The 22,295-nt window shown below is 36.4% G+C and overlaps 1 protein-coding gene and 3 long non-coding RNA genes across 5 annotated transcripts; all 4 read right to left on the bottom strand.

Annotated features, from left to right (window-relative positions):
* Nucleotides 1-456: 456 nt before the first annotated feature.
* Nucleotides 457-4,123, bottom strand: LOC127855644 (uncharacterized). The gene is made up of 2 exons (XR_008037615.1): nucleotides 3,983-4,123; nucleotides 457-3,344 (listed from the first exon to the last, which is right to left on the bottom strand). It is a non-coding gene; the product is annotated as an uncharacterized LOC127855644 (long non-coding RNA).
* A 650-nt stretch (nucleotides 4,124-4,773) lies between these two features.
* Nucleotides 4,774-12,122, bottom strand: LOC127855639 (uncharacterized). 2 transcript variants are annotated; one of them, XM_052391387.1, is made up of 5 exons: nucleotides 11,852-12,122; nucleotides 10,893-10,966; nucleotides 7,551-7,746; nucleotides 6,441-6,610; nucleotides 4,774-4,868 (listed from the first exon to the last, which is right to left on the bottom strand). In XM_052391387.1, the coding sequence occupies exons 1-4, from the start codon at nucleotides 11,899-11,901 to the stop codon at nucleotides 6,484-6,486; spliced, it is 447 nt and encodes a 148-aa protein (XP_052247347.1). In that variant the 5' UTR covers nucleotides 11,902-12,122; the 3' UTR covers nucleotides 4,774-4,868; nucleotides 6,441-6,483. The 2 variants fall into 2 exon arrangements, with proteins under 2 accessions (XP_052247347.1, XP_052247346.1); XM_052391386.1 differs by lacking the exon at nucleotides 4,774-4,868 and having other exon boundaries at nucleotides 6,239-6,610; nucleotides 11,852-12,121.
* Nucleotides 12,123-15,811: 3,689 nt separating this feature from the next.
* On the bottom strand, nucleotides 15,812-22,156 carry LOC127855647 (uncharacterized). The gene is made up of 4 exons (XR_008037619.1): nucleotides 22,043-22,156; nucleotides 21,361-21,426; nucleotides 19,829-20,718; nucleotides 15,812-17,177 (listed from the first exon to the last, which is right to left on the bottom strand). It is a non-coding gene; the product is annotated as an uncharacterized LOC127855647 (long non-coding RNA).
* On the bottom strand, nucleotides 17,544-18,486 carry LOC127855650 (uncharacterized). The gene is made up of 2 exons (XR_008037621.1): nucleotides 18,301-18,486; nucleotides 17,544-18,144 (listed from the first exon to the last, which is right to left on the bottom strand). It is a non-coding gene; the product is annotated as an uncharacterized LOC127855650 (long non-coding RNA).
* Nucleotides 22,157-22,295: the final 139 nt, after the last annotated feature.

Genomic DNA, 22,295 nt, shown 5'->3' with positions numbered 1-22,295 from the left:
TCTGCTGATCCAGAGTGGTTAAGCAGCTACGCCCAAAAATATAGGTCATGTGATATTTGAGAAAATACTTGATGCAATAAAAGTTCAGTTTTTTACATACATCATTTAACCAGCTACTCTCCATTAAAAGAAATGCTACTAACGGTTAAGGTCTCATTATAAAGTGTCCAACATAAAAACGAATCTGTAGTACACAACAATGCTTTTTCTACCAAATTTTCAGATGAATATTTCACCCTAAAGTCATGGTAAGTGCCCATACATGAAATTATGTCAGCCAATAAATGGTGTTGATTTATTTAGAAAGTAAAGCATACTGCACTGCACAACTGCAATATTAAGTATATTGTAACTTCTACAGACAAAACACTGGTTATAGAAATAGTGGACGAAAATAAACATGAAAATAAACATGAGTAATGGAATGTGCTTTGTCTTATAACAACAACAATGCGAGACTATACACAATATTTCATTTAATTAGCAATACAAAATTAACAAATCACAATAACTTAAACCGACACCCGTTTACAGTTTAGAGAAACATGTACATGTTTACTATAACAAGAGCACCCCATAATGGGCGCCACGCTCGGCTGCGGGTGCAGTTTCGAATGACCGAAAGCTTGTACGAATTTGTTTTTTTAAGAGGTCACTGCAACCTTGACCTTTGACCTAGTGACCGCAAAATAGGTGTGGCGTGTAGAACTCATCAATGTGCATCTACATATGAAGTTTCAAAGTTTTAGGTGGAAGCACTTTGATTTTAGAGCAAAATTTAAAGGTTTTAGCACGACGCGGACGTTGGACGACACAACGAGCTTGCTATGACAATACCTCGGTTTTTTTCCGAAAACAGCCGAGCTAAAAATACCCTTAACAGTAATGTCAAATATTGAAGATATTTACAAAAGCAATTAAAAAGAAGTCTACATAAGAGTTTATACACCCTATATCTACTAATGGAAAATGTTTATTTAACGTAAATGATAAAAATCACACATGATTGAAACATTTCATCTTAAAGTACAAACATAGTCCAATACCAATAAGCTTGTATGATAACATTTTTGGGGGCTAAGCATGCATACAAATTATTGCAAATTTTGTATTTTGTTTTCTATTTATCAATTTGATATATCTAAACATGACACACAATTTATACATATAAAGTCATTTTCAGTCGTTTATCAAAAGAACAAACATGTCACATGCATTCAATAAAAGTTCAATACATGTATAAACAACCACAATTTTAGGGAAATCTGGATTAAAGACATATGTGTATGCTGAAGTTTTAAACTGGGAGAATTACGGAAATTGAACCCCAGTGAATTCACTCCACTGACAGCTATGTGGACTGGTCAACGTTACACAAACTGTAACAAAACTAGTTAAATGACACAATTCTCTAATAGCAATAGATCTACGTCAATACTTATCAAGTACTTTAAATACAAGTATAATATTATTGTTGAAATATACACATTTCATAAACGTCACATTTACACAACTTTACACATTGTGTGATCATGCAAATGTAATTTTTCAAATAATGTCATTACTGATGCATTTTGTTATTACACTTGGTGTTTATGTAACAATAAGAATCACATTTTACCTAAACTATTACTTCCTGAAACAAGCATATATTTTCTAAAGTGTTTATTCCACAAAATCCTTTTAGACATTCACCTATAGCCGAGTATATAGTGCGAAATAATTAGAAATGTATTTACTTGTTATGTCGAGTTGTAAAACACAATTATTATCTAACAAAATAGATATCTTTTGCAAATAATAGTACTCGCTATTAGTGCCAATAGAGGCCATTGCAATTCTTGGCAATTGTTAGCATATGACATCACTCTCCCTTAATTTTAATTGACTGATTTCAAATTTCAAGGTATTATTTTTTCTTTAGTTTATGTAAAAAAAATACATTTTAAATAGTTGCTAAAATTCATTCGATGAAAAACATTGCATATAACAAGGTGTTTATATTGCCTTAACTATCATTTTCTCTTCAAAATATGTCATGCTGCATTATTTAAACAGTTTAATACGTATATGAGCATTTACACAAGAAATGATATTTTAGAACAATTGTTTGTACAAATAAATGTAAACAGTGAGTTTATCTGATAAAAATGGCAACATTAAATAAACAGTTTACACTGGATATACAATTGTTTCGCAGTTGCTCTATGTATACATGGCAAAATATACCTATATACAGTGATCAGAAATCTTGGTTAAGTTAAATGTGTACTCACTGATTTAAGAGGGTTGTCTAAATGTGCATATACAAATATATGGCATAATAAACTATTATGTCCAAAAACAAACTTTAAAACTTACCAGCATGTAAGTCTATGATATAACAACAAAAACTAACAATCATAACTTTTGCCATTTTTCATAAAATACTTTCATCTTTGTTTAATTCTCATTTACATGAAAATCTTTCCCAATAACACAAGAGTCATACTCTAATCATTTAACAAACCACAGCCATTGAAATCAACCAAGTACTGGTAGTAAATATAGCATCAATGTTAGGTAAATTAAATGATTTTTCCCAGAATTTATTTATACATGTATTCCGATGAAATATTATGCTACTAAACAAGATTCTTGATCGAATACTGACCTGGGTGAGCCAATCGACTTATATTGTTTCACAAAGATTGATAGAAAGACAATACCGATATTTCATAACTCTCAGCCTTTCTGAAGAATTTGTTTAAGTAGCACATCTATATTACTGGTAAAAACAGAAAACCTGAACATGTTTCATTACAGTTACCAGCATCACTTAAACAGCTTTGACAATATTAAAATAAAATTGTAGAATTGTCAGGATCAAAATCTGTAGTAAAAGTTTCATAACACAGACAAAGACATTGGATAGACTTGTAATATGTGTGCTTACGATAATAATTTTTACATACTATATTTTACCAAAACTTTCAACATAAAATGACTGACAGCATCATAATTCCCATAAAACATATACATGTGTTGTCCTTTGAATACAACTTGGCTGGTCACATAAGAAATGTGGCTGTTGACATGACTTTCTGGCTTTCCACTCGACTTGTTGTGATATGTCATTCTGCCATTTTGACCTGAACAAGTTCATTTATTTTCCATCCGTCACAAAATTCAAAGATGAAACCTGTGAGAGTAAGTGCTGAACATACCAGGAGGTATGTAGAGACTAGCACATCTTAAACAGTATATATCTCTGAGCTTCTTAGGTTTGACTGGGGTAAATATGGTAACCACTGCTGCAACAGGCTGCAATTCTGATTGGCCAGTTTTCTTTCATCCATGGGTGTCTGAAAAAAAGAAAGACACATTACTGAAAAGTCAGTTTTTTATTACATTTTTGATACAGATGAAAAAAATTAACAAGCACTGCTTGCTGTAGGGTGTTAAAACATATCTGATTTGAATCCAGAGAGGAAATAATGGTCCTGAGACTATTGATAAAATAATAATCGACTATACATATTATAGGTGAAGTATAACCTCTTTATATACAAATAATATGGGATGGGATTTGATACAGATAATTTTTTGCCATTCGAAAAATAGTACCTCATTTTTAATACCAATAAGCTGATGGCCCAAAACACGTGCATTGGGGCAAGAGTTTTTCTGAGAAAACTCATATCTCTTTTGTGAAGTAGGAAAGAAGAGTTGGTCACCATGGTCATGGACGCACCCACATTTTTCTTGTGTAACAAAACTTCACTAACGTCATAGAGAGTGAACACAGTTACACAGGAGGGTAAGTTCATATGATGGAACATATGTTTCATTTCATCACATAAGACGCAATACTTTCAGTAAACAAACAAATCCGTTAGCTGAAGCGAAAGACGTATGGACAGACTACGTTAAATCTACAATCAACCACCCATCTCTTTAATTGGTGCCATGCAAAAAGCATGCATATGACTTGAAAACTCACCCAAGGTTCTCTATGTTCATAGACTGAGGGTCATGCAACATGGCCATGACAGAATATCAAGACGATTATTGCAGCTGATGTTTGTGCCTTGTGTGCAAATGCCTCCGGAGAAGACTCTACACTTTGCAATCAGGGTTTTCTGGAAATAAATTCAATCATGTGTCAAACGAGACAATACTAGCATGATTTGGACATTTTTTTTCAAGACTCCCAAGTACTGGTTCAACCCGGCCACACTTGTGATTTTCTTAATAAGCCATAAACTTTCATATAAACAAGGTAAAATAAAGAGGCTTAACTAAAGCCTTGTGTCCACGAAGTTCCAGAGTTGGAAAGCCTCTTAAAACTTAACATACAGTCAATGCAATCACGCCAAATATTAGAAATTAGTTTAATTTTTTGTTTGTTGGTTATGACCAATTTTTTTGTAGAGTTTTTATATAAAAACAAATAATAAACTTTTTCTGACAAAAGTGGTATATATATATTTGATGACTCTCAAAACACAACACATTTTGAAAAAGTTGATTTACATAAGTTGGGGACAATCACTCAGAGGTGATTATCACCTAATAGTTAAGATGGTCGCGTCCATGCAGATTTATTAGCGTCTATTTCGTATTAATATTCGCTCTATATCTCTACTTTACTCACAACAAAATTTCTTAGCGGGATCAAAAATTACAGCTCCCGCTAAGAAAATACGTAGCGAGTCAAGTCGAGATATAAGCATCACTTCTGCAATATTGAAGCTAGACAAAATACAAAACAAATACTAATCACTTGCTTACTGTTATGGCTGGAAAGTGAGCGGCATCTTGACTTGCACGTGATTACCCCCTCAGATCACTTCTTCCTTGCCATTGATGTTCAGTCATCTTGTTAACTGCAAATGACGGAGAATACTGCAGGAAAATGTTCAAAGATAGATTCCAGTTCTGTAATAAATCCGTTTGCAGTAAAAAACATATTGAGATTTCTTTAAAGGGAAAGAGGTTATTCTTTCTGCAGACATTGTGTTTACTGAGAAAGATAGTGACATATTTAAAGGAAAATGTTTAAGACCTGTTCTGCAGTCATTTTGTTTTAAGATATAGTGGTCATCGAGTTCTCAATATATTTTTACAAACATTATTAAAACCAATAAAATACAGTTTATGGAATAACCTAAAATAACTATAATAATAACAAGAGTGCCAAACTGTCACAAGATACGCCCGTTCGGAGGTTTTGGACACCATGCTTAATGCTTGAAATGCACTAAGTGACCTCGAGACCTAGTTATTGACCCGGCATGACCCATATTTGAACTTGACCTAGATATCATTTAGATGTAACATCTGACTAAATTTGGTGAAGATCAAATGAAAACTACTTCAATTAGAGAGCGGGCACCATGCTAAATGCTTGAAATTCATTATGTGTCCGATCGTGACCTCGTTTTTGACCCGGCATGACCCATATTCGAATTTGATCTACATATCATCTAGACTCAACTTCTGACCAAATTAGGTGATGATCAGATGCAAACTACTTCAATTAGAGAGCGGACACCATGCTAAATGCTTGAAATGCACTAAGTAACCTTGTGACCTAGTTTTTGACCCGGCATGACCCATATTCGAACTTGACCTAGATATCAACTAGATGCAACTACTGACCAAGTTTGGTGAAGATCGGATGAATACAATTTGAATTAGAGTCCGGACAAAGTGGCGCCGTTGAAAATGCACTAATTGACCCTATGACCTAGTTTTTGACCCGGCATGACCCATATTCGAACTTGGCCTATATATCAACTAGATGCAACTGCTGACCAAGTTTGGTGAAGATCGGATGAATACAATTTGAAATAGAGTCCGGACAAAGTGGCCCCTTTGAAAATGCACTTATTGACCCTATGACCTAGTTTTTGACCCGGCATGACCCATATTCGAACTTGGCCTAGATATCAACTAGATGCAACTGCTGACCAAGTTTGGTGAAGATCGGATGAATACAATTTGAATTAGAGTCCGGACAAAGTGGCCCCTTTGAAAATGCACTTATTGACCCTATGACCTAGTTTTTGACCCGGCATGACCCATATTCGAACTTGGCCTAGATATCAACTAGATGCAACTGCTGACCAAGTTTGGTGAAGATCGGATGAATACAATTTGAATTAGAGTCCGGACAAAGTGATGCCTTCCGCCCGCCGCCCGCCGCCAAGGGGTTTCACATAATACGTCCCGTATTTTATACGGGCGTATAAAAATTAAGGACGTAAAATAAAAAAAACTGCCTTTATTTGGATTCCAAACTGGGGTAATTTATATTTGTATTCAAGGCAGTAAAAGCATATTGCGATACTATACACTATGTACCGCAATATATTGGTATAAGTTGTAGTAATATGTTTATTCATTTAAAATTGTTGCCATTTTTTTAGTAATGCCAATGAGGTCTGTCAACTTACCCACACAATCTGTGAACAAGTCCCTTTAAGATCTTACATTTTCTTACTGCCGTGAACATTTAAGCTGATGTGACCTTAAACCTGACTCCCAGGTGTGTACAGTGGTCAAGTCAAGGTGGCAGCTGATAATTTCATTGCTTGGCACCGAGTGGTTTTGGGTGATCCTTGACCTAGTTAGGAGAAGACAAATCATAGGAAATATAAATCAAAGCAAAGTCAAATATATCAATATGTTTAGATATTTCCTGAAACACAGGTTATTTAGATATATTTTGAAACAAATATAATGTGTTCATCATAACGTGTTTGAGGCAAAATGTTAAGAAATACATGTTTTGATGTTTGCCATTAATACATTAGTTATCATGCATATGCATCTGTGGTGTTAATATATTGTGCTATATAACGCTTTTACATTGAAATTAACAAATATTTTCAATAACTCCAATAGGTTTTATTTAAAGCAATCCATATAGAGCGGAAGGTGCAATAGACTGCGGTGCATAGTTATTTATAATATAAGTAACACAGCTTCTGAATTCCCATGTATGATGAGATACAGAGACAGTACATAAATATTGTGCAAGAGAGTCGTGACTGGGCCAATGATAAGTTAGAGCTTTGTCACAAAATGTCAACTAACCCTCAACGCACACTCCATTGGGTTCACACAATTGAAGTTTCATTATAATTCCCTTGAAAATGTGGACGTGGTTTAATCAGATACAATACAATCCTATAACATTATATGCAGACAAAGCACCACTCTGAATGACTAACCTTCAGAAAAATGACTCCATTATTATGACTCTGTGAAAATGTAGTAAAATGTATGTGTGAAATGTATCCACTTCGATAAGCCTGTGCAATCTGCACAGGCTAATCATTGACAACACTCTGCCTAAACCAGATTTTTGCAAGAAGAGACTACCTAAATACAAAAAAAATACCATTAAAGCGGAAAGTGTCGTCCCAGATCAGCCTGTGTGGACGACACTTTAGGCACATGCGTTATTTTAGAGAAAAGCACCATTGTAATTATCCAGTCAACAATTAAAGGAGACATTCACCAAAGGTGAGTCTCGATATACGTTTTCCCAAGCCTCATACATTTGAAAGAGCTCAGCAATGGCACTGTTGATTGTTGAATTGTGGGTATTGTTGCTGCTTTTGCTACTGCTGCTGCTGCTGATGTTGCTATTGAGACTGAAGCAGCAAATATCTGCATGTCTTACTGTTGTGACCTCTATTTCTCTCTGTGGCGCTTCATCTTTAGCTTCGGTTGTTGCACAAGAGACTGACGGACCTTTAAACATGAATGAAAAGAAAACATGCATATTTGTCTCAAATTAAACGCCAAGCGTATTTCAAGTTCACTGACCAAAACACTCTATATTCCTTAAATGTTAACATTTTCTTTTAAAACAATCTCAAAGTTCCTTAGTAGATAACAATCTAAATGGTTCTGCATTGAAAATCCTCTGAAAGTTGTTAATTGAAACAAGAGGTTCATGATGGCCCTAAAGCGCTTACCTGAGTTAAACGTTGGTAGAAGACTCGACCTGGTGCAAGATCGGAATTCAATTTTGAACTTTGCTTAGATATTGTCAAGAAGAACATTTGAAAAAGTTTCATCAAGATTGAGACATGTATGTGACTTCTACTGCGAAAACAAGGATTTCAAAAGATTAACTAGTTTTGGATGCATGTCACATAAATTAAAACTCAGCCTAAAATGAAAAGATAAACATTTTGACAAAGTGTCATCAAATCAACTCATAAATGTGGCCTTTAGAGTAGCAAGAAGATTTTTCTACTATAATAACTAGTCACCTAGTTTTTGGACGCACAATCCCTCATTCCAACTTGCCATTGTCAAGATATGCATTCTCTCAAAGTTTAATCAAGATTGAGTCATAAATGTGGCCTCTATATTGGCATCAAGGGTTTCTAAATATTTGACCTGGTGACATAGTTACATAGTTTTTGGATGCAAGTGACCTCCATACAAAATCAGCCTAGATATTGTACAGATAAACATTCTTACCATCTAATGCAAAGGTAAAAATACAAGTGACCCCTTCCCATATAAATGGCAGTTTTATTATGATAATAACCTTTTATATGGAACTTGATTTTGTAAAGAGATAAAAAGTCAGTTTGCTTGGTGCCTATAGATAATTTGTATGTTGTTTCTCTTGATGGTCAATTTTAATTTTTGGGTTTAGCGTGAAACTGTTGTATCTTTTTCACATTTCTATATGAGATGCAATAGTTTCAAACTTATTGAAATAAGATATAATGGTAAATTAAGTGAAGTGCAGAAAACTGAGTTTGCATTTGGATTTTACCAATTTGTTACAGCTTGATTACATCAAAGTCTTTTAGTTATAAGGGCCACATTCTGTGAATATTGGGCTTAATGCACGTCCAGTCGGCACAGGCTATTCAGGGACACAACTTTCGGCCACGACAGGATTTTCATGTAGAAGAGACATCCTTAAACAAAAAATTTCCCAAAAGTGGAAAGTGTAGTCCATTATAAGCCTGTGCAGACTGCACAGGCTAATCTGGGGCGAGACTTAAACCAGCATGTGCATTAAGACCACTTTTCCCAGAACTAGTCTTATTATGAATGGGCCTCAGGGATGGTGGTCACAGCTGTGCCACAGTGATCCCTTTTCCAATGGCCAGGGACTTACCTCAGTTTTTATATATATATTTATTTGGGGCTGTTATTCGGCCCCTTTTAAAATGTAACAAAATATAGATTTTTACAAAATGACTGAATATAATTAACATTTGAAGGATTCCAAAACAAATGTACACTTTTTTGCAATATTAAGTTCATTTTCCTAATCAGCTCTACAAGTTGAACCATAGCAAATATAATATTGAACACACTTTTATCCTCAGTATTAAAGCAATTGTTAGCAAAAACAACCACAACACCAATGTCTCCATTTTACTTAAAACAACACAGTTTTTCAAAATCCAAAGGGCCCCAGCCCCAATCCAAAAGTGGTGAAACAAGCAAATTTGTTGAATTTATATCCCCCGCCAATATCAAAATTGTGACAGAGGGATGGACTGACAGACAATGCCAATTGAATATCCCTCCACCTTAAGTGCGGGGGAGGGGGGGGGGGGAGTAATTAATGTAAATGTACAAGAAACTAAGAATGGTTGATGAAGATGGGCCCAACATGTGCATATTATAAGTATTTGGGAAAATCAAAAACTTACAACATAACATTTTAGGCATATATTTTTTTATAAATGAAATGCATTTATGTACGAACAAGTTTCATTGAAACGCACAAAAGAAGTTCCACAATATGCTTCTGGACACACAAGTTTTCTGGATGGACGGACAACGCCAAAACAATCTTATCCAGATAAAAGGATTGATGGACAACGCCAAAACAATATCCTCCTCCAGATAAAATTATGACAGAAGGAAGGACATACAAGTCAGCGACTATATGCTCTCCCTTGTTGGAGCACAAAATCTCTAACCTGTAATTTCTAAGTACAAAGATGTTTACATAATTCTGGAAAAAATGCTGGTCAGTAAAGGGGTTTAGCATAGGACCTTACATGAAGCATTTGTGTAACCTTGACCCTTGCATATAGTATATTGTGTGACGTTGACCTTAACCTTAGACATGAGCCTTAACCCTAGACATGAATCTTACATACGACACACAGCAAGGCAGAAGATTTAAAAGAATTATAAAATGTAATTACAGAATCCACTGAGCATAGTAAAATAATGGCTAAGTAATAAATATTTCTACAAATGTGTGACCTTTGATGTGTGACCTTGACTTTGGTCACAAACACATAGGTCTTGCACTGCCTGATATTTGAAGAAAATTACATCAGGCCATTTTGTGAATCAATTTAGTATGGTAGAATCCTTACTAAATAAGGCATATTTAATCAAAATGTGTGATTTTTATATTTGTGTGTGACTTTGACCACGAGCCTAGCAACCTGGATCTTATATTTGACACACTGCTAATTAGTAGAGAAATGACTAAATAATGTGTGACCTTGACCTTAGCCCCTAGGATTATAAGTGTTGAATGTGAAGCACCCCCAGATGATTGGCAACAACTTTGGCAAGTTTCATGGCTTTGGCTCATGTGTTAAAGGAGATAAAGCTCTAAGCTTATATTATAAAGCATTTTTTCAAGATACAAAGGGTCATAACTCCATTATTAACAAATAGTGTACAATGCCCATTTGGCGTGAATCATCCTCTTATCCATATACATACTCATACCAAGTTTCAATGAAATCCACCAAAGCACTTCCAAGATATAGCTCCAGACACAAAAGTGCCAGATTGACTGAATCACGGACGGAAAGACGGATGGACAGACAACGCCAATACAATATACCTCCCCCTATGGCGGGGGATAACAAACTATTACTGGGACTTACCTGTTGAGATGTATTGCCTGTGTTGCAGTTGGGTTACATTTTTCTCTGGGACTGAACTTGTGAGGATAAGGCACCTGTGAAAAGATAGAAAGATCTTAACAAATCCCAGAAATATATTCAATACATTTGGAAATGGCATCAGTTACATGGACCAAATATGAAACCAAGAGGTGTTGTGGTTTAACCAAATGTTTTTTCGAAGGATTTACCTGTCATTGACCACTAGGGCCAGGGGCATTAATCAAACAAACACTGTAGAGGACCTCTAGAGTATGCTCCATACCAAATATGAAACACTTTGGCTTTGAAGTTGCAGACAAAGATTTCTTGTCCCTAAATATGTTTATGTCAAACTGGGAAATCCTAGGGCTATTCCAGTTGACCCCAGAGACATAATTTGGTAATATTTTGAAAGGACTCACTTTACACTGTTGCACACCAAACATTAAACCTCTTGGCTATGGGTTTCAAAAACAAAGAAAAAAATGAACACCCAAGGAACATTCCTGTGAGGTTTCATTTAATTCTTTCATGTGCTTCAGGAGAAAATGTCCCTTGACAAAACGTTTACAAACAGAAATACATCGCAAAAGGATGAACAGCAGATACCATGGTATCCAAAATGCATCCACAGTTTCAGGCCTCTAGTAGCAAAAAATCTGACAAAATACATCACTTCAATTATGTCAAAGATATCAAATCAAAATATGGAGGTTCCCAGGTTCACATCCTTTTTTAAATAAATGCAAAGTTTCAATCCCTCTTGCACAATACTTTTTTTAGCTAGGGCGGCCACACAAGGGAAAGAGATGGACGAAAGGATGGAAGGACAGACAAAATCACGGATGAGGGCAAATCTTCATACCCCCCTTACCTCATATAGTGGGGACATTAATATTAATCCATATTCTTTCAAAAATTATTTGAATTACTGCGATACTGTTTGCATAACAACCTACCTTGTAAATGAGGTGGTCTTGCCTCTAAGCAGGGAAGTTTGGAGTCCCATGGGTAGACTGGCTGTACCCTAGGGGTAGGAGCTTTGCCCAAAATTCCTGACCCAAGAGCTCGACACCTACACCCAGGAATTGTTTTTGGATGTGGGGGCCCAACTGGCCAGAGAGCCTATTGTTGTTCAGATGTGTACAGATGTGTGATTGTATGGGGTCCTGTAGGAACCGGAAAATCTAGAAATCCTGGAATTTTATCAGTTTTTAATAGACCTCTACACAAACAAGAGCTGTCAGAGGACAGCACGCTCAGCTATTTGAGTGCTTGACAGTATAACGTAATCCATCATGGGGAAATTGTTCATATTCAATAAGGTCAAGGTAATATAGTCATATTCTAATATAATTGAAACATATTGATCCCTTATGTTTAAAAAAAGTTGTACTTTATAGACGATTCTGAGTTCAGGTATATTTTCTACAATCTCTTTAACATTTGTAATGACATAAAACAAACTAATAAGATTTTATTTTAAGTTTGATAGCAATAGCTTGGGTGGGATGGTTGGACAATCCATCCAAAATAAAGTAAATAAATATTTGTGGATTTTTTTTAACTATGTTTCAAAGAAGAAAAAATCTTTTTGGGTGTGGGGGATGGGTGGGGCTAGAGAGGGGGGTATAATTTGGGTGTGTGGTCATTTATTAGATGATCTTTCAAAAATTAAAAAAAAAAATAAATAAATAAAAAAAAATAATGTTTTTTTTTTTTGGGGGGGGGGGATTCCGGGGTGGGGCGTGGGGGATGGTTTCGGTGGAGTCATTGTGTTATGTCAGGTAAGTGTTGTTATGTCAAAGTATGAATCAAATCTGATCCTTAATAAAGAAGTTATGGCAATTTAATTAAAATTTATTAAGTTGACATTGAGAGTCAAGGTCATTCAAAGGTCAATGTCAAATTTAACTGGCCAGGTACAGTACCCTCATGATAATTAGAAAGTATTTGAAGTTTGAAAGCAATAGCCTTGATACTTAAGAAGTAAAGTGGATCTAAACACAAAATTTAACAAGAGCACCGCCTTGCGGGTGCAGACCGCTCATCTATTTTCTTTTTAAAGGTGAAGGGACTCTCATTTTCAATCACAAAGGAGGGAGGGGTGGAGTGAAGAGAGGTGCATTGTGTGGGGGTTTGGACATTTATTACATTTTCTTCCAAAAATGCGAAAAAAAAGGAAAAAAAAAATCGGGGGGGGGGGGGGGGGGGGGGGGGGGGGGGGGGGGGTGGGGGGGGGTGGGGGGGGATTCTTGGTTGCGATGGTTGGACGGTATTTCAAACATAAAATAATAAAAATAAATATTTGTGTTTTTTAACCGTTTCATAAAAAAAAATTGGGGGGGGGGGGGTGAGGAGGGGGGGGGTATATTGTGAGGGTGTGGTGGTAATTTGTGAGATGATCTTAAAAAAAAAAAAAAAAATAGGGGGGGGGGATTCGGGTGGAGGGAGGGGGGGTGATTCTTGGGTGCGATGGTTGGACGGTATTTCAAACATAAAATAATCAAAATAAATAGTTTTGTTTTTTAACCGTTTAAAAAAAAATTGGGGAGGGGGTGGGGTGGGGGGGGGGGGGTATAGTGTGAGGGTGTGGTGGTCATTTGTGAGATGATCTTAAAAAAAAAATAAAAAAATAGGGGGGGGGTTGGGGGGGGGGCACGGGCGATGGTTTGGGTGGAGTCTATTGTGGTATGTCAGGTAAGAGTAGTTTTGTCAAAGTATCAATCAAATCTAATCATAAATAAAGAAGTTATGGCAATTTTAGAGAAATTTAATAATTTGACCTTGAGAGTCAAGGTCATTCAAAGGTCAAGGTAAAATTCAACTTGCCAGGTACAGTAACCTCATGATAGCATGAAAGTATTTGAAGTTTAAAAGCAATAGCCTTGATACTTAAGAAGTAAAGTGGATCGAAACACAAAATTTAACCATATATTCAAAGTTACTAAGTAAAAAAAGGGCCATAATTCCGTAAAAATGACATCCAGAGTTATGCAACTTGTCCTTTTACTGTACCCTTATGATAGTTTGCGAGTGTTCCAAGTATGAAAGCAATATCTATGATACTTTAGGGGTAAAGTGGACCAAAACACAAAACTTAACCAAACTTTCAATTTTCTAAGTATAAAGGGCCCATAATTCCGTCCAAATGCCAGTCAGAGTTACATAACTTTGCCTGCACAGTCCCCTTACGGTAGTTAGTAAGTGTTGCAAGTATGAAAGCAATAGCTTTGATACCTAAGGAATAAAATGGACCTTAACACAAAACTTAACCAAAATTTTCAATTTTCTAAGTATAAAAAGGGCACATAATTCTGTCAAAATGCACGCCAGAGTTATCTAACTTTGCCTGCCCAGTCCCGTCATGATAGTCAGTAAGTGTACCAAGTTTGAATGCAATAGCATTGATACTTTCTGAAAAAAGTGGACCTAAACGCAAAACTTAACCAAAATTTTCAATTTTCTAAGTATAAAAAGGGCACATAATTCAGTCAAAAAGCACGCCAGAGTTATCTAACTTTGCCTGCCCAGTCCCCTCATGATAGTAAGTAAGTGTACCAAGTTTGAATGCAATAGCGTTGATACTTTGTGAGAAAAGTGGACCTAAACGCAAAACTTAACCGGACGCCGACGCCGACGCCAAGGTGATGACAATAGCTCATAATTTTTTTTCAAAAAATAGATGAGCTAACAAAATATTCAGTTACGAAGACAAAAAAAGGCAATAATTCCGTTTAAATGCCAACCAGAGTTATGCAACTTGCCCTGTACAGTCCCCTTACGATAGTTTTCCAAGTCTGAAAGCAATAGCTATGATACTTAAGGAGTAAAATGGACCAAAACAAAAAACTTAACCAAATGTTAAATTATCTAAGTATAAAAGGGCCCATAATTCTGTCAAAATGCCATTAAAAGTTACATAACTTTGCATGCACAGTCCCCTTACAATAGTTAGTGAGTGTTGCAAGTATGTAAACAATAGCTTTGATACTTTAGGAATAAAGTGAACCTAAACACAAAACTTAACAAAAGTTTCAATTTTCTACGTATAAAAAGGGAACATAGTTCTTACAAAATGCTTGATATAGTTGTCTGCTCTTGATTATAGATTGTGGTCATGTTGTTCAAGATGTATGCAAAATATAAAAGCAATATTACAATGTACATAGAAAATATTTGATGTGGTACGCAAACTTTAACATAGATTTATCAATAGTATGCATATTCTAAGTGGGAAAAGAGCCATAATTCTTACAAAATGCCTGTTACAGTTGTCTGCTCCTGTTTAAAGATTGAAGTCATGTTGGTAAAGAAGTATCCAAAAGATGAAAGCAATATGTTCAGGGACATAACAAATATTTGAGGTGGTACGCAAACTTTAGCATAAATTTATCAATAATATGCATATTATAAGTGAAAAAAGGACCATAATTCTTACAAAATGCTTGATAAAGTTGTCCGCTCTTATTTATAGGTTGGGTTCATGTTGCTTAAGAAGTATGCAAAATATAAAAGCAATATATCAAGAGAAATATTTGAGGTGGTACGCAAACTTTAACATTCCAACGCTCACGGGAACGCCGACGCCGAGGTGAGTAGGATAGCTCCACTATATATATTTCATAATAGTCGAGCTAATAAAAATGCATTTTAGTCAGAGTAGTGTTGTCATTATTTAACCTTTTCCTGGATTAACTCAATGCATATACTTATGCCAGTAACAGACAACTGCCGTACTAGAATCATTGAGAGAATGGACATGAACATTATTTCATGACCATTCAATTAACAAGTTATATGGCTGACTATATCCCAAAGCAAAATATGTTTTTTTTAATTCTTTGAAGAAAACACTATCTTCTAATCTGTATAAAAATACTATAAGATAAAAGGTGTAATTGCTTTCTAGTCAAACAATAATTTGTTATCATTGTGACAAAAATATCACCCAATGATGCAAGTCATAATATGTCGCATGATGTTATAGATTGTCTAAGTGTTGTAATTTTCAGTGAAATATGATACAAAATTTAGATGCACAACCTCATATGAGAATGAAAATACCTGAAAGTTTGAATGCTGAACGTTGAATTTGTAAGTGAACACCCACAGGCCACAAACATTTACTAAGACCGACAGACATCCATCCAAGGTGATTCCTATATACCCCAATCATCACAGGGGTATAATGAATAAATATCTTCAGGGCATATTCTTACTCCAGCGGCATATTTGTATACTTAAAACTTGGACAGGTGGTTAATTTTAATTTATAGATATCCTTATTTAAAAATAAATGCAGATAATTATTTCATAGAATGTTGACTGCATTTCAATGATTGTTTAATTAAAATTAACCAGCATTTAATAGGTATTTTCTTTAATTTATGCAAGGGGAATTTTGTAAATATACATGTGAAAAACAAAACAAAAACCTTTTGGTTTAGAGGCTGAATTTTGGCACAAAAATGTATGAAAATATGCCCTGACCCTTTATGATTAAAACTGATATCAAATCAACTCTTATATGTATTTATTTACTCAGTTTGACCAATTTACAATTTAAAAACACAAAATTCCTGATCAGTAATAGGAACTTTTCTACAGAAAGGTCAGCAAAAAGCTGATGTAACGTGAACTAAATGTGCAACTCTAAACTCATTAAAAACTGGGCTAAATGCATTTATAGCGTAAAGAGTTGTTCCAGATTTGCCTGTACAAACTAATCAGCCACGACACTTTCAGCTTTTATGGAATTCTTTGTTTGAAGGTATATTCGGAAAGTGTGGTCACAAATTAGCTTGGGCAGACTTAACACGCTTTTGTGGGTAAAACACTTAAGGCACATGCATTAAGCCATGTTTTCACAGAGCGCAGCTGAAATACTTCCTGTTTTTGTTGCTGCTGCTGCCATAGCCAGAGATTGTGTGAGTCTTGACGCCAAAGTCACCACCCTGAACCGGGAATGTAGGACAACGCTGCTCCTCAGGCGTCAGGTTCATATTATTGGAGAGCAACATATGGAGGTCAGTCACTTTAAGAGGCGAGTCACTCAGCGCCTGCTCTATCTGTGGATAAGATTGTTTCACCTCGAGTGACTCGTCGTGATGAAAGTTGAACTCACCAAGGCTCAGCTGTTGGAAGTGTAGATTTAGCGCCTTGTGAGAATATGTTAAAAGGTGGCGTGCTGAATTTCCTGAGCGAGTTGTAGTATTTGTGCACTAAGTGGATTGGGATTGCCTAAACATTCATGATGTTTGTCTTGTTTGCTTATAATGTTTTCTGAAAAGGAAATAGAAAGTAAACTAACAAGAGCTGTCAGAGGACAGCGCGCTCGACTATTCGAGTGCTTGACAGTATAACGTAAGCCATCATGGGGAAATTGTTCATATTCAATAATTTATAAGACCATCTTTCAAAAATAAAAAAAGGAAAAACAAAAATTGTTTTTTGGAGGGGGGGGGGGGGGGGGGTGGGTTAGAGGGGGGTATAATGTGGAGTTTGGTCATTTATTAGACGATCTTTCAAAAATAAAAAAAAGGAAAACAAGAGTGCCAAACTGTCACAAGATACGCCCGTTTGAAGGTTTTGGACAACTTGATAGCTTTACCATTTGAGTGGCAAAATGATATATTTTTGAAAATTAAGCAGCACATATTTGAACTTGACCTAGATATCAATTAGACACAACTTCTGACCAAATTTGGTAAAGACAGGATGAAAACTACTTCAATTAGAGAGCGGACACCATGCTAAATGCTTGAAATGCATTAAGTGACCTAGTTTTTGACCCAGCAAGACCCATATTTGTTCTTGACCTAGATATCATTTAGACTCAACTTCTGACCAAATTCAGTGAAGATCAGATGAAAACTACTTCAAGTAGAGAGCGGACACCATGCTAAACGCTTGAAATTCATTAAGTGACCTTGTGACCTATTTTTTGACCCGCCAAGACACATATTTGTTCTTGACCTAGATATCATTTAGACACAACTTCTGACCGAATTCGGTGAAGATCGGATGAAAAATACTTCAATTAGAGAGTGGACACCATGCTAAATCCTTGAAATGCACTAAGTGACCCAGTGACCTAGTTTTTAACCCAGCATGACCCATATTCGGACTTGACCTAGATATCAACTAGATGCAACTACTGACCAAGTTTGGTGAAGATCGGATGAATACAATTTGAATTAGAGTCCGGACAAAGTGGCGCCGTTGAAAATGCACTAATTGACCCTATGACCTAGTTTTTGACCCGGCATGACCCATATTCGAACTTGGACTATATATCAACTAGATGCAACTGCTGACCAAGTTTGGTGAAGATCGGATGAATACAATTTGAAATAGAGTCCGGACAAAGTGGCCCCTTTGAAAATGCACTTATTGACCCTATGACCTAGTTTTTGACCCGGCATGACCCATATTCGAACTTGGCCTAGATATCAACTAGATGCAACTGCTGACCAAGTTTGGTGAAGATCAGATGAATACAATTTGAATTAGAGTCCGGACAAAGTGATGCCTTCCGCCCGCCGCCCGCCCGCCCGCCAAGGGGTTTCACATAATACGTCCCGTATTTTATACGGGCGTATAAAAAGGGGGGGGGGGTAGGGGGAAGTAGGGGGGGTGAGAGGGGGTATAATGTGGGGTTGGGTAATTTATTAGATGATGTTTAAAAAAAATTAGGGGGGGGAGGTTGGGGGGGTAGGGGGGGGGGGGTGAGAGGAGGGTATAATGTGAGGTGTGGTTATTTATAAGATGATGTTTAAAAAAAAAATTGGGGGGAGGGGGAGGCTGGGGGGGGGGGGAGGGATTCTGGGTAGAGGCGTGGGGTATTGTTTTGGGTGGAATCCATTGTGGTATTCAGGTAAGTGTTGTTTTGTCAAAGTAATAATAAAATGTGATCATAAATAGAGAAGTTATGGCAATTTATGTAAGTGTAAAAGGGGCCATAATTATGTCAAAATGATACAGTGGTCTGCTCTTGTTTATAGGTTGGGGTCATGTTGGTAAACAAGTATGCAAAATATAAATGCAATATGTCAAAGGATATAGGAAATATTTGGGGTAATACGCAAACTTTAACATTTGCTGCATATTCTAAGTGGAAAAGACGCCATAATTATGACAAAATGCTTGATAGAGTTGTCTGCTCTTGTTTATAGGTTGGGCTCATGTTGGTAAAGAAGTATTCAAAATATGAAAGCAATATGTCAAGGGACAATTAAAACAATTGGGGTAGTACAAAAACTTTAACATTTGCACGCTAACGGAAACAGCAACGGAAACAGAAACGCCGACATGAGTAGGATAGCTCTACTATATATATTTCATATATAATAGTCGAGCTAAAAATAGAATGTTTTTAGTGACAAATGAATATGCCTTGACAATGTATGTTGAAACACCTTACTTAACACACCTGCTTTTTAATGCAACACATTGAGTCTATATTTTATATTTAGGATTGCATAATGATTTTTTTTTCTCAAGTTAGCACTCACAATAGCATTGTAATAATGAATAACGCGCACCAACATGTTAAATCGAAATTTTGGGGTTTTAAACAGTGAGGAATACATGGTAAAGTACATTATGTAGCAAGCTGCCATATTTATCTGTACATTAAAAAAACAGGAATAACTTAAGCACTTTTAGACGTGACACTATACCACTTTAAATATGACGCAATACAACATTTTGCTAACGAGTACTTAAAAATTGAGAATCAGTGCTATAAATATAAATGTTCAACTTATAGAGCTGAATAAGGAAATGAACTCAATGTCACAACCCATTCAAAACAGTATTTGTTTTGGCAAACATTTAATTGGGAATTAAGCCAGTAATTATCTAAAACTATGGAATAGACTTTTTGAGATTAGGAATGCTTTGACCAAATAAATAACACTGTAAGGTCTCACCTGAAGCTCAAGATGCAGAGATGACATTCTAGCCTCGCTGATATTGCTAAGGGCCCAGTTTGAGTTCTACCTAACATCAGGTTGAGAGCCAAAGGGCATACTGGACCACAAAACAAAACTGCTGTCATTTTTCAACGCCTTCTCAAGCGCCGACTCCATGCCAGGCTGTTAAGGATTGGAGTGGGAAGTTACAAACCCTGATGGGTTCACCTTTAGCATCTTGTTTCAGCTGTTGGTCGAACTTCCCGCCTGAGGCATGGCCATGGATGCTCTGAGTGTTCACAACAAAGTAGGTGCTGCCTTTTTAAGTTAGCAACTGCGTCAAAAGTGCATTCTCTTTGGACAGTTTGGACACCTGTGAGGACAAACCGGGACTGTCCGTAAAGTAACGACTGTCCAGGAGTATGCCAGTGGTAAGCATACGCTTCGGACTAAAACTCTACAAATATTCCTTGATTTTCTCTTGTTACTTTCCGTTGTATTGTTTGTCCCAAAAAGAATGGAACGAGTTATCCAACTTTGTATTTATCGTGATATTAGTTGTGAAGTCCAACATTGAGAACTGACTGTACATGTTGCCATAACTTCTGCAATAAGTCCTTGTGTCTGTAACGGTTGTCCCATCTCTGGCACTCGGGTCTAACAAACCAAACAGGCTAAAGTGCGGATCACTCGACACGAAAATTGTGGTTGATGAGAACCATGTGTGAAAACTCTTTGTGCTAAAAATTTTTTATAGGAGGAATTTGTTCAACGATGCTGACCCTTTGAAGCTGGAAGTCAAATGGGAGAAGCTAGGGGTCAGGGGAGGGGTCGTGCTTGACTTGAGGCTTGTGCGGGCCCGACTGGTGCTGTTGCCGTACCAACTCTATATCAAAACCGGGGCTCTCCTGAAAACATGGGAAATATGTACTGGTACAAAAGGTTTATATTACAATCTATAACAAACCATGTCTCTCAATAAGAGTTGAAGTTTTTCAAAGGCAAAACTTCATTCTCATGAATTTTGAACTTGGCATTTCACTGGTTCCTTATCCAAAATAACATGACAATTGATTCAATCAAACCATATCGTACTCAAACATCATTTAAAGTGTTTGTCAATACTTTATTAATCTGTCAATTCATAATTAATATTTTTAACTTTAATGCAATCCCCAGACATGGAAAGGCCGCGTTCCCCCCCACATCACTGGACTGTAAATGGCCAGCCTTTCACCAGACAGTTGTCTTCTTTGCTGAGCGAGTAGCTGTAACGTTGAGCGAACCAATATGGAATATGCATACTGCACAGGCTAATCTGGGACAACACTTTACACACATGCATTAAGTCCTGTTTTCCCATGCAGCCGTACATTGTTGCCATTGCATGCATGAAAACTAACTCTAAAGCTTTTATTACACTGTGCTGGGAATGAGGCCAGGGTCCTTCTTATTGAGAACAAATGTATTCCATGGAATCATATTTATAAGCTTTATTAAATATCTCACAACTTTATGAAAAGGCCTGATAATTAAAACGTCTTTGTTACCTTCTGTGTATTCAGGTCATCCTTGTCCACCACATCCTCAGCATCCTTGTCCTGACTCAGCAGCGACTGGAGCAGCAAAATAGCTTGATGTTTTTCTTGTATGTATATTTAGGACTCACACAAATTTATATAAATGTAATGAAAATCAATAACAGATGTTCAACAGCATAAAATATGGCAAATTAATAAATCTCACATCAAGTGTTACCTTTCTGTAAACATGGCGTAAAATATCAATATATGCTCCTCCAAAGATTACTTAAACAATATTTTATTTAAAAAATATTCATCCATATACATTTCTTACATGGCATGGTGTTTATAGAAATGAAAGTCTAAAAATAGCCTCAGTTGCTATGTACATGTGCATTTATGTACAAATATGAAATTTTCAGTTGAAATGCTTTGTTTTTTCATGCACAGTTTACAAGAACTAAATGTTAGGACCATAATGACACAAATGTTATGACAACATAACATAATATGCATTAGATCTAATGTTCCAACAAAAACCCTCACATTGTATAAGCAGATAACAATATGTGTACATGTACATAAATTATTTGTATCTTTCACTACACACTTAATGTTGTATTGTAACATCACACACTACTATGTTCGTATGCTAAACAACACATTGTAATTAAAATACTAATCACTAGTTACAACAGCTAATACATACATGTACACACTATTCCACTCTGAACACCAGGATGCTGTCGTACCACCCCTGTCCCACAATGATGGATGATGTGGTGCTGCTGTAGCAGACTGACCGTGGGTTCCACAGTCCATCCTCCCATGTAGCCAGCTTACTCTCTCCCTCCCAGCCCACCTGTAGTACAGTGCCAGGCCAGTATCCACAGACCAGCACCTGGCCTGCAGGGGTCACATGTAGACCACGTGGGCCACGTAGTGCTGTGTCTGAGTATGTA

The sequence above is a fragment of the Dreissena polymorpha genome, chromosome 13, assembly GCF_020536995.1.
Source record: "Dreissena polymorpha isolate Duluth1 chromosome 13, UMN_Dpol_1.0, whole genome shotgun sequence".
NCBI lineage: Eukaryota > Metazoa > Mollusca > Bivalvia > Myida > Dreissenidae > Dreissena > Dreissena polymorpha.
The sequence above is the reverse complement of the archived record's forward strand: the minus strand, read 5'-3'. Positions and strand labels throughout refer to the sequence as shown.

What these genes read in the sequence shown, in the direction of transcription:
- LOC127855639 (XM_052391387.1), bottom strand. Translation starts at nt 11,901, where the DNA reads ATGGGACTCCAAACTTCCCTGCTTAGAGGCAAGACCACCTCATTTACA. An exon ending in AAGACCACCTCATTTACAAG is followed by an intron (nt 10,967 to 11,851) that starts GTAGGTTGTTAT and finishes ATCTTTTCACAG; the next exon opens with GTGCCTTATCCTCACAAGTT. An exon ending in CAGGCAATACATCTCAACAG is followed by an intron (nt 7,747 to 10,892) that starts GTAAGTCCCAGT and finishes TCATGTTTAAAG; the next exon opens with GTCCGTCAGTCTCTTGTGCA.